This window comes from Clytia hemisphaerica, unplaced genomic scaffold (assembly GCF_902728285.1).
Source record: "Clytia hemisphaerica strain Z4C2 unplaced genomic scaffold, Clytia hemisphaerica genome assembly, whole genome shotgun sequence".
NCBI classification, from domain to species: domain Eukaryota; kingdom Metazoa; phylum Cnidaria; class Hydrozoa; order Leptothecata; family Clytiidae; genus Clytia; species Clytia hemisphaerica.
The window spans coordinates 40,019-52,924 of record NW_027103908.1 but is presented as its reverse complement, the minus strand read 5'-3'; the positions used below and the strand labels follow the sequence as shown (position 1 = coordinate 52,924).

Genomic DNA, 12,906 nt, shown 5'->3' with positions numbered 1-12,906 from the left:
ATAATGAGTGGGAGATTCTGGCGTGTATAATTTTAGGACCCTGTCGACGCACCGAACTGTCCGGTGGCAAAAAGTATCCTTTCGCTACACTGGACGCAATAAGGGGCCGTCGACAAACAATTTTCTTTTTTTTAACGGCTTCTGGCCATAAGGGGGGGTCCACTGCAATGCCGTTGAAAAAGTTTTAAAAAAAGGGAAAGTCTCACTTAAAAATTTCATCAGTCCACAAAGTAGAAACATGGTGAAGAAAGGCTAAGACCAAAGCAACCACACGACATTCACCTTATTTCCAATCATCAATTAAATGTTTCGACGAGAAAAATGACTGGTCACGTGATGAAAGTTGGTAATTCTTCCCTCTGCCTTGTTGGGTGAAAACTGGTTTCAATCAGCAATTCCGCCCCTTCAATTTTTTTCGTTCTTTCTAGTCCGTGGTAATATTCCGGGGGTCAAGATTCGATTATCAGTTAGGGTCAGGGTTGCTAGTAACGGCTTGTCACTGTGCCGGGTGCATACTCGGCGCCTTTGGCCCCGCAGGGTTGCTAGTAACGGCTCGAATTTCAGTCAGGTTTAAAAAGGGGTACTTTTACCCATATTATAATAACATTACCCCCGTCTTTGGCCAGTTTGGTATAATATGTTATTAATTGCCGGATGTTGATGTGCGACGATAGCTCAAGTGGTAAGGCGTCGGGTTTGGAAACCAAGGTTGCTTGCATTTGGTGGTTCGAACCGAGGTGTGGGAGTATAGTTTCAGAATTAGCAAAATAGCTTCAAATAGTCAAATTCAGAAAAAACTAAGTCCAGAAATCAGAAAAACCAGAGTCAGAGATAGGAAATGGAGAAAAAGAGGAGAAGGGCGGAATTGGTGATTGAAACTAGATCTTTCCGCCTTGTTGACTCCTTGTTCCACCCATCCTGCCTATCCTGCCCTGACTTGCTGCGGGGCTTGGAGTTTCAAAATTAAAAGGTCACAGCTCAAAACCACATGTTTATTCCGTGCGAAAAGAAGAACTTTGAGGATTACGAATCGAAAGAACTGAGGATTACGAATCGAAAGAACATGGCGGCCATGGACCAGTGAAAGTATTTACTTATGAAGAATCTTTTTGGCCGCTAAGACGTAGGGGGAGGGGGTCTGAACCTTAACAGCACAAGTGTTTCAACCGGTATTCCAACAAAGCCATATTTTGGTTTGTACAGAAATTCCGCCCGCTCAAATCTAAACAACCAAATGGTCAATCTCACTAAAGCAAAACATTGCGGCCACGGCATTTCCCTGGATAGGAATTCTGGTCACGTGACCATCCGTGATTTTAGACCAATGAAAACGCTTCATTTCCCCGGATTAAAGTTGTGTCTACACTAACACGCGGGAAATGGCTAGAAAACGAGAAAAAAACCGGGGGTCTAATTAAATTTTTCTTCCTTCTTGCGGCAAACATAAGACTTTAAGAGGCCATTTATTTAAGAAAAGGGTGTTATATCATTCATAAATTATGTAAGTAAGTGATATTTTAAGTAACAAGCTCATTAACAATTTTATTTTGAAGTTTGTTTTTAAAAACAGAACCCCCGTGCTATAAGATAATCTCATTTTCTTAACTTATGGACCCAATTGGAAGTCTTTGTAATACAGATCATTTGGCAGTGTAGTTGCAGCCTATACAAGAATTGGAATCTAAAGTCTGAAGTCGTAACTCCTTGTCAGTGACCCCGCAGAGAAGCTTTTAGTTGGCAGACACTGACTTTAGGTTGGTTTGGAAATCGTTTTATTTTGAAATGTAATCTTCACTTTAGATGAATACTTTAATTTATTTGGATTCATGAAAGGTTCAAGGTTTGTTTACTTTTTATTTCAAATTATTTCATTGATTTATTGAGCTGCAATAGCTGAATGAAAAACGAAGATTTTTGATAGTTATCATCGTGGGCTTGGCCGCCATTTTGAATTTCAATTTTTTTTCTCCTGTACTTGGCAATTTAGAGGTTGTTCGTAATACGCGATTTGGCTTACGCGTAACACTTGTGACAGCCTCAGGCCGTTAAAAAAAGGAAAGTCGTTTGTCAACGGCCCCTAATTCCGGTGTTGCATACAGGGGATTTTGAACACGGACATTTATGAAACAAAAAATTAAGAAACACCAGACGCACCAGACTGGTCATGTCCGGTGTTTTGATTGTCTGGTGGGAAAAAATATCCTTCTCCATCTATGACATCTATGGAAGCCAGTAAACTTAGGTTTGCAGTCTCTAAACCTATGTTTACAGCTCCAAACCTTGGTTTGCAGCCCTGCAAACCTAAGTTAATGTGTAAACTGCAAACCTAGGTTGGTAAATCTGTCAATCAAAATTTCGTTAAGCCAATCAGCAGTTTTTTTTTGTTAACTTCTTTCAGCCAATTGAAACTGAGTAAAAAAATTCCATAGCTGGAAACCACAACGCTGATTTAAGACATTTTATAGACTAAAGGACTAGTAAATAAGGAAATAAATGATCTGCCATTTTGAACAGCGCACGTGAGATATCACGCATCACGAAGTTACCTAGAAAGAAAGCAGGAGATGAATGTATTTTTTTCAAATTATCTGGGAGAAATTATGATATAATCTAAAAGACAGGGGTGATGTGATTATAATATTGGTAAAATTGCCCCTTTTTTAACCTGACTGAAATTCGAGCCGTTACTAGCAACCCTGCGGGGCCCAAGGCGCTGATCATGCACCCAGCACAGTGACAGGCCGTTATTAGCAACCCTGACCTAAGCAATTCCAAACAACAAAACCCCCGGAAAATTTAAAATGTCGCAATGAGCAATAGAGAAGAGTTTTTTCCGTTGAGTTGATGATGGATTTTGCATATTATTATTTGTGTCTGGGATTTACTATTGTCAAGAGATTTTTTTACTATACTTTAAAACAACCTACATCAAAGGGTGTTAAAGGGCGGGAGTTTCAGTTGAAACTATTTTGTAAACCTAAGTTTCTTATGCGTAAACCTAGGTTTAGATATGTAAGCTTCCATAGACATCCGACTTCCTTAAGTCCAGCTGAGTCTGGTGTAAAAAAATTCTCATGTTCGGCGTTCGTTAAGTCTGGTGCGTCGGCAGGGTCCTAAAATTTTCTAGGAGACAAACAAAAGGGGTTTGCCTTTGAGGTTGGTAAATGGGACTTTCGAGTTAACCCAGACGGTGTCAATTGAACAACTTCAAACAAAATAAGTGGTCGTTTGATTACTTTGAGCATTATCGATTACTTCAATAATCGAATTTACAATAATCGAATTTATCGATTAGTACCAACTGGTGATATCTTCAAAAGACTTGCAAAATGATTTTCAAATTCGAGTTTATTTTAACTCCAAATCCTTTTTTGAAAAAAGATGGAGTTTTGAGTCCAGTGGCGTCATAATTTGCATCTCGAAGATTCCGATTCAAACTAAAAGCTTTCTTTCTTTTTTTCAGGCTCTTACCCCAGATTGTTGGAAACATTGGTTTTGTCTTCACATCAGAAGACTTGACTGAAATCAGAGATATCTTGCTCAGCAACAAGAAAGAAGCCCCTGCCAAAGCTGGAGCCATCGCTCCATTGGATGTCTTTGTCCAGCCAGGTAACACTGGACAAGGTCCAGAAAAGACATCTTTCTTCCAAGCTTTGGCTATTCCAACCAAGATTGCCAAAGGAACGATTGAAATCCTCAGTGAAATTCACTTGATTCACAAGGAAGACAAGGTGTGTAAGCTTCTTACTTGAGGCATTTCCTTTACAGTGTAGCACCCAAAGGTCAAAGTTATTTTGTCAATAAATCTTTGACTATCCTACGTAGCTTTCTGTAACCATTCTTCCTTGTATTGCACCGTTATCTGAATATTTTCTTTCGCATCTAGGTTGGTGCTTCTGAAGCTGCATTACTTCAGATGTTGAAAATTCGACCATTTCATTATGGTTTGATTATCAATGCTGTTTATGATGATGGAAGCATCTTCAGTCCTGCTGTTCTTGACATCACTGATGATGATATTGTCAAGACTTTCTGCTCTGTAAGTATCTTTATTGTCTTTGTTGATGTTATGTTTTGCCAATTTCATTCAGAGGTCTATGGCAACTTTAGTTCATTTGCTCAACTTTGTCCACCTGCATCAGAGAAATAAAGAATGAATTTTGTGAAATTTCGTTTCGGAAACGGATTTTAAGTTTTCAAATGTTTCTTTTTGATAAAAAAAAGTGACCCAGAGGAATGTTAAGAGATGGAAAAACAGCTTTTCCGATTACTCAAAGTTCAACGATCACTTCTATTGAAAATTCCATTGTAAAAACGTTGATTAGGTCATTAAATGAAAGTCCAGAAAAGACGGCTCGCCATACAAAGACGGTTTCTACATGATTTGACGATAAAAATGAAAATTTGTTTTTCCTTTTTTGCCGATTACTAGTTCAATTTTTAAGAATAAGGAGCAATATTTCTACCAATGTATAGCAAAAGAAATTCTTAACGCAATGATATTAAATTGGTGCTTGTAAAACTGTCAGAAGTCGAGTAAAATCAAGATGAAGTTATAATTTTCTCGAGCTCTAGCTTTCCATATTATGGTGCGGTCATGATGAGGTTATATCAGTAGAATCGCTAGGAAATACTGAGCAAGAAGATATAGGTACCTTTTCGTATAGGAGAGGTGTACCCAAAATATAAGCCCTAAAAGTTTGCGCATAATCAGGCTTGAAACAAAAGAATTTTGTCACAACACGCTAATTATGCAGATTTTTTATAGCGACAACAAAAGAAACCTATTTACTCGACATAAACTCCCTTAAGGGCAAGAGACCTGGTATATGACGAGCCGTTTTTCCATTGTTTTCAAGAAGCTGTTTTTCCATCTCTTTAAATTCCTCTGAGTGACCCAAGACCTTAAAAGAATGCACTTTTTTTTTCTTTTTTTTTTTTTCAAGAAACTAGTTTCACCAAGCAGCCTCGATGTTTCCTAAGAAATCAGCCTTTTGAGCCTTAAATGTTTCTTTTGATTGGAAGATTCTTAAAAAAACGAATTAAAGAATGTTATTTTTCTCAGCCTCAGTATATGTTTCTTAAAAGTGTTTCTTAAAAAAAACGTGTACCAGATATGTCTTGCAGCATTGCAAAAGACCTGAAATCATTCATATGACGTTGTTAGGTCGAATATTTCCATTAAAGGGAACGACGCATGGTATATTTATTAAATGCTGATCTAGCATTGGCACAAACATCCATACGGAGGAGTATTTAGGAGTGCTGGATCATAACAAAAATCAAAAGTGACTTTATTCCAAAAAATATATTCAAAAAAGTGAATATAATTTACTATAATGTTCAACAACAACACAAAAAGACTTACATAAAACTGAAAGAAAAAAAGAATGTCTTTTTCTTTTGAATGAAATCGAGTGTTTCTATTTTTAAATGAAGACATTCTATTGTGAATATATTCGAAAACTTCTTTGCAATCTTTTTGTTTACATTTTGTCTTCATTCACTTTCGTTTACTGTTGAAAACAAAACAAAGTTTTAGCTATACTCTTAAACCGCGTATAACTGTCGGTTAAACCAATCAGCTTTCGGGCTGACATCAGCATGTATTTCAAAGTATACCATGGAAGTACCATCAAATCCGACCCCTACTATAAGTATAGCGCTATTGCCTTTAAGTCCGCTTGGGAACAGAAATTTCGTTTTGGTCTCAAAATTGGAAGAAATTAAATAACACATGTCCTATTTTCAACAGGGAATCTCAAACATCGCTGCAGTTTCTTTGGCGATTGGGTACCCAACAACTGCCTCTGTACCACACTCGATTGTTAATGGTTTCAAGAACGTCGCTGCCGTTTGTCTTGAAGCTGATATAGATATTCCGCAAATCGCAACGGTAAGTCCGTGATAATACTACACAGAGCTTTTGACTTACGTTGATTTAATAATTTGTATTATAGCCCTGCAATACAACTGTCAATCATTTTTAAGAAAACTGATTGGATGATTAATGTCACGTGGCCGGTCAATATTTCTCCATAGTGACCAGTTATGAAATTGACATAATTAAAATGTCAATCACTTTTATTACTTTATTTTTGCAGGGCTATAAATGGATTATTAACCTCAGGAGCCTGTCTCTCTTTCAAAATATCGACTTTGTTCGCTTGTATTGGATCATGATTCATAATGATTTTCGCACTTCTCGTTTTCAAATTCAATTTGGTTGTTGCGTGATCAGTTTATTCCATTCCGCATTCTATGAGCTTGAAAACTGAAAATTCGTTAATTTATTTATTTATTTATTTTTACAGATCAAGGAATACTTGGCTGATCCAAGTAAGTTTGCTGCTGCAGTCACTGCGGCCGCACCAGAAGCTGCAACGGAAGAAAAGAAGGAGGCAGCTAAAGAGGAAAGCGAAGAGTCAGACGATGACATGGGATTCGGATTGTTTGATTAGAAGAAATATCATCTTACAGATAGAATCTGTTACTTGTGAAATCGTCCCTTTTTTGTTGACTTATGTATCCCCATCTGAACTCACAGTGCGACATCGAAATTTAATTTTTTTTCCGGGGAAACTGTTTTTTACCCTGAAAGGTTTTCTTCCTCCTACATGTTTTTTTTTTTTATAAGCAAACAAAAAGCCGGAAACAGGCTCAGAGATGCTTAATAAGGCTGAAAAATGCTTGAGGGGATGCTTAAATCTAAAGCATAAATTTAGGGAAATACTGAAAATACGTAAATTCCAGCCAAAATCAGGAAAAAAAATATTTTTTGTAGGTTCAAGCAATGCTTTGCCATATGCTTATAAGTGCAATGCTTATGAAAAACATGTACGGGCTCTTGAAAAGCACCTCTTGTTATTCGTCCTACCATGAACATGGTCCTACAGTACTTTAGGCGTGCAAACTTTCGCGAGGTCGAAAATCACGAAATTTGCGACATTTACTTTCGCGAATTGGGCTCTTCCAGAAAAAATCCGTTCATGAGGGTGGAGGATGAATTGTCCAATGGGTAAATCCAATGTCCAGGGGTAATTTGATGTTTGTCCAGGGGGTTAAAAATCAAAATGTCCAGGGGTAATTCATGAAAAAAATAATATATCCTCCACCCCCCATGAACGGATTTTTTCTGGTATAGCCCATTGTTGGATAAAAAAGAGAATTTTCGAATAAAAATTGCCTTAAAAGTGAAAAATATTACTTAAGGCCGAGGTAAACGATTCCAACATTGAAATTGAAATGTTCGATGAATTTTGGAAAGTTGTTGGATCTCTTTAAAATCGTTTCGTCGCAATGTCCAACATCATTTTCATCCAGCATGGGTGTTCATTCGGGAGTACTACCCTTGTCGACCGACAGGGGTGTTCCGCTGAGGTTCGAAAAATGGACCCTACGTGGGACTCAAAATTAGCGAAAAAAGTGACCCTGAATGGGACTGAAATTCCAAAATTTTCTACTTTTTTCCCAAATTTTCCAAAAAAAGGCACCCTACGAGGGACTGATTTTTCTATTTTGGTGTTTTTGCGACCCTACCTGGGACTCGTGGAGGTTAAAAAAGGTACCCTGGACCAGCGCAGCATCCCCGTCGAGGGGTAAATCACTCGAAAAATTATCGTACACCTCTACGAAAAGTCAAAAAGTCAAAAATTCTTAGAAAAAAGTCTTGAAAAAGTTAAAAAGTTTCTTGAATGGGCGAATGGGCGGAAAATATTAGGCGCCCGAAGACGGTGGGCGTTTTTGTCGGAAAAAGTCAAAATGAAAGTTTGAAAAAAGTCAAAAAAAAAGTCAAAAAATCAAATAAAAGTCAAAAAGTATCGTACACCTTTTTTCAAGTGATTTGTGATTTACCCCCTTGTCCGTGGCAGTCTTTGTTGAGACCTGATGGAGCCAGAGTTTGGAGTCTGCACATCCATTTATCTTCCAATGTCGTAGCGGTGAAATAAATGGACTCCAAACTCTGGCTCTATCAGGTCTCAACAAAGACTGCCACGGATACGCGAAAGAAGTTCCGTGACGTCAAAAACTGAAGAAGTCATTGTAATGCCGTTCTAGCGTCGTTAAATATAATTGTTACTAGTCATAGCTTTCACTAAATGCCCCCACATAAAGATCATGTCAAGTTCTCTTTCTGCGGAGGATGAAAAGTCACTTCCTAGGATCATCACCTCAAGGTCAGCAAAGGAGTGGTCGCGATGGAAATGTTCTGCCAACTCTGAATTTTTCGGTCTCTTTCCAATGTCGTAGCGGTGAAATAAATGGACTCCAAACTCTGGCTCTATCAGGTCTCAACAAAGACTGCCACGGATACGCGAAAGAAGTTCCGTGACGTCAAAAACTGAAGAAGTCATTGTAATGCCGTTCTAGCGTCGTTAAATATAATTGTTACTAGTCATAGCTTTCACTAAATGCCCCCACATAAAGATCATGTCAAGCACTTATAAAGCATTAGTATATGTAATCACATGATAACGAGTGCAATTCGAATATAATTGCACGAGTGATTTTTTTGTTATTAATTTTCCGAGTCCGAAAGGACGAGGAAAATTCGAAACAAAAAAATCACGAGTGCAATTTTCGAATTGTACGAGTTATTATGTGATTACGAGCTAATCGCACAATGGCTTCCACTACTTTTTCCCAGTTAGGAAAGTAAATTACAGAAATTACACTGAGAGTTTTATATTTTTCTCTTCTCTCTGTGTCTTTCTTTTGTTGTTGTTTATTGATTTTCTTTCTCACAAAATGAATTTCGAATGCAATTAAAAAGTTCGATGCAAAAAAAATGTAAGAAAAAACATTAAAATCATTTTTGTAAACATTGGCGCAGCATTGAAGAGTGTGATTAACGATTAATTGCTCTCTACAGGATGCAATTAACGATTAATTGCTCTCTTTGAGGGCGTGCCAAATAAGAAAAAATAACCCATCGTGCGATTAATGCATTAAAGATTAAAACATTAAAAAATAATCAGGAATAATTGATTGATTTAATAGACCTTTTTTCAAAGAGGACGTCCTGTTGAATAATTATGTAGTCCAGCCATAAAAACAATGGTAGAGCCATGCATAATTACTGTATCGTGCATATTGTAATAATTATATGCATGGTTTTATCATTGTTTTTCTGCTGGACTACATAATTATTCAACAGGGTGGCCTCTTTGAAAAAAGGTCTAATAAATCAATCAATTATTCCTGATTATTTTTTAATGTTTTAATCTTTAATGCATTAATCGCACGATGGGTTATTTTTTCTTATTTGGCACGCCCTCAAAGAGAGCAATTAATCGTTAATGCATCTGTGAGACTGACTGACTGACTGACTGACTGACTGACTGACTGACTGACTGACTGACTGACTGACTGACTGACTGACTGACTGACTGACTGACTGACTGACTGACTGACTGACTGACTGACTGACTGACTGACTGACTGACTGACTGACTGACTGACTGACTGACTGACTGACTGACTGACTGACTGACTGACTGACTGACTGACTGACTGACTGACTGACTGACTGACTGACTGACTGACTGACTGACTGACTGACTGACTGACTGACTGACTGACTGACTGACTGACTGACTGACTGACTGACTGACTGACTGACTGACTGACTGACTGACTGACTGACTGACTGACTGACTGACTGACTGACTGACTGACTGACTGACTGACTGACTGACTGACTGACTGACTGACTGACTGACTGACTGACTGACTGACTGACTGACTGACTGACTGACTGACTGACTGACTGACTGACTGACTGACTGACTGACTGACTGACTGACTGACTGACTGACTGACTGACTGACTGACTGACTGACTGACTGACTGACTGACTGACTGACTGACTGACTGACTGACTGACTGACTGACTGACTGACTGACTGACTGACTGACTGACTGACTGACTGACTGACTGACTGACTGACTGACTGACTGACTGACTGACTGACTGACTGACTGACTGACTGACTGACTGACTGACTGACTGACTGACTGACTGACTGACTGACTGACTGACTGACTGACTGACTGACTGACTGACTGACTGACTGACTGACTGACTGACTGACTGACTGACTGACTGACTGACTGACTGACTGACTGACTGACTGACTGACTGACTGACTGACTGACTGACTGACTGACTGACTGACTGACTGACTGACTGACTGACTGACTGACTGACTGACTGACTGACTGACTGACTGACTGACTGACTGACTGACTGACTGACTGACTGACTGACTGACTGACTGACTGACTGACTGACTGACTGACTGACTGACTGACTGACTGACTGACTGACTGACTGACTGACTGACTGACTGACTGACTGACTGACTGACTGACTGACTGACTGACTGACTGACTGACTGACTGACTGACTGACTGACTGACTGACTGACTGACTGACTGACTGACTGACTGACTGACTGACTGACTGACTGACTGACTGACTGACTGACTGACTGACTGACTGACTGACTGACTGACTGACTGACTGACTGACTGACTGACTGACTGACTGACTGACTGACTGACTGACTGACTGACTGACTGACTGACTGACTGACTGACTGACTGACTGACTGACTGACTGACTGACTGACTGACTGACTGACTGACTGACTGACTGACTGACTGACTGACTGACTGACTGACTGACTGACTGACTGACTGACTGACTGACTGACTGACTGACTGACTGACTGACTGACTGACTGACTGACTGACTGACTGACTGACTGACTGACTGACTGACTGACTGACTGACTGACTGACTGACTGACTGACTGACTGACTGACTGACTGACTGACTGACTGACTGACTGACTGACTGACTGACTGACTGACTGACTGACTGACTGACTGACTGACTGACTGACTGACTGACTGACTGACTGACTGACTGACTGACTGACTGACTGACTGACTGACTGACTGACTGACTGACTGACTGACTGACTGACTGACTGACTGACTGACTGACTGACTGACTGACTGACTGACTGACTGACTGACTGACTGACTGACTGACTGACTGACTGACTGACTGACTGACTGACTGACTGACTGACTGACTGACTGACTGACTGACTGACTGACTGACTGACTGACTGACTGACTGACTGACTGACTGACTGACTGACTGACTGACTGACTGACTGACTGACTGACTGACTGACTGACTGACTGACTGACTGACTGACTGACTGACTGACTGACTGACTGACTGACTGACTGACTGACTGACTGACTGACTGACTGACTGACTGACTGACTGACTGACTGACTGACTGACTGACTGACTGACTGACTGACTGACTGACTGACTGACTGACTGACTGACTGACTGACTGACTGACTGACTGACTGACTGACTGACTGACTGACTGACTGACTGACTGACTGACTGACTGACTGACTGACTGACTGACTGACTGACTGACTGACTGACTGACTGACTGACTGACTGACTGACTGACTGACTGACTGAACTGACGAACTGACTGACCTGACTGACTGACTGACTGACTGACTGACTGACTGACTGACTGACTACCTGACTGACTGACTGACTGACTGACTGACTGACTGACTGACTGACTGACTGACTGACTGACTGAACTGACTGACTGACTGACTGACTGACTGACTGACTGACTGACTGACTGACGACTGACTGACTGACTGACTGACTGACTGACTGACTGACGACTGACTGACTGATGACTGACTGACTGACTGACTGACTGACTGACTGACTGACTGACTGACTGACTTGACTGACTGACTGAACTGACTTGCACTGACTGACTGACTGACTGACTGACTGACTGACTGACTGACTGACTGAACTGACTGACTGACTGACTGACTGACTGACTGATGACTGACTGACTGACTGACTGACTGACTGACTGACTGACTGACTGACTGACTGACTGAAACTGACTGACTGACTGACTGACTGACTGACTGACTGACTGACTGACTGACTGACTGACTGACTGACTGACTGACTGACTGACTGACTGACTGACTGCTGACTACTGTGACTTGACTGACTCTGACTGACGACTGACTTGACTGACTGACTGACTGACTGTGACTGACTGACTGACTGACTGACTGACTGACTGACTGACTGACTGAACTGGACTGACTGACTGACTGACACTGACTGACTGACTACTGACTGATGACTGACTGACAACTGGACTGACTGAAGCTGACTGACACTGACTGACTGACTGACTGACTGGACTGACTGACTGACTGACTGACTGACTGACTGACTGACTGACTACTGCTGACTGACACTGACTGATGACTGACTGACTGACCTTAGACTTCTGACGACTTACTGACTGAATGTGACTGACTTTTGACTTGACTGACTGACTCTGACTACTGACTGACTGACTGACTGACTGACTGACTTGACTGACTGACTGACTGACCATGACTCTGAGACTGACTGACTGACTACTGACTGTGAGACTGACTGACTGACTGTGACTGACTGACTGTGACTATACTGACTGACTGACTGACTGACTGACTGACTGACTCCCTGAAACTGCAGAATAGTACTGACAACTACTGTAACTGACTGACTGAACTGAATGACTGACTGACTGAGTTTGACTGACCCTACTGACTGACCCTGACTGACCTGACTGACTGACTACTGAGTACTGACTGAGACTGACTAACTGCACTGACTGATGGACTGACTGACTGAATATGACTGACTCTTATGACTATGACTGATCTGACTGACACTGACAAACTGACTGACTGAAGCTCCCTTTGACACTGACTGACTGAAATGAGCTAACTGAACTGAAACTGCTGACACTGACTGACTGCTGACTG

The 12,906-nt window shown here is 40.7% G+C and overlaps 1 protein-coding gene across 1 annotated transcript; it reads left to right on the top strand.

Moving 5' to 3' along the window:
• Window positions 1-3,463: 3,463 nt before the first annotated feature.
• Window positions 3,464-6,502, top strand: LOC136809164 (large ribosomal subunit protein uL10-like; the record flags this gene model as incomplete). Its single annotated transcript, XM_067065683.1, has 4 exons — window positions 3,464-3,731; window positions 3,887-4,039; window positions 5,756-5,896; window positions 6,315-6,502. Coding segments are annotated over 4 exons (709 nt in total), but the record flags the coding sequence as incomplete, so codon positions are not given.
• Between the last annotated feature and the right edge of the window lie 6,404 nt (window positions 6,503-12,906).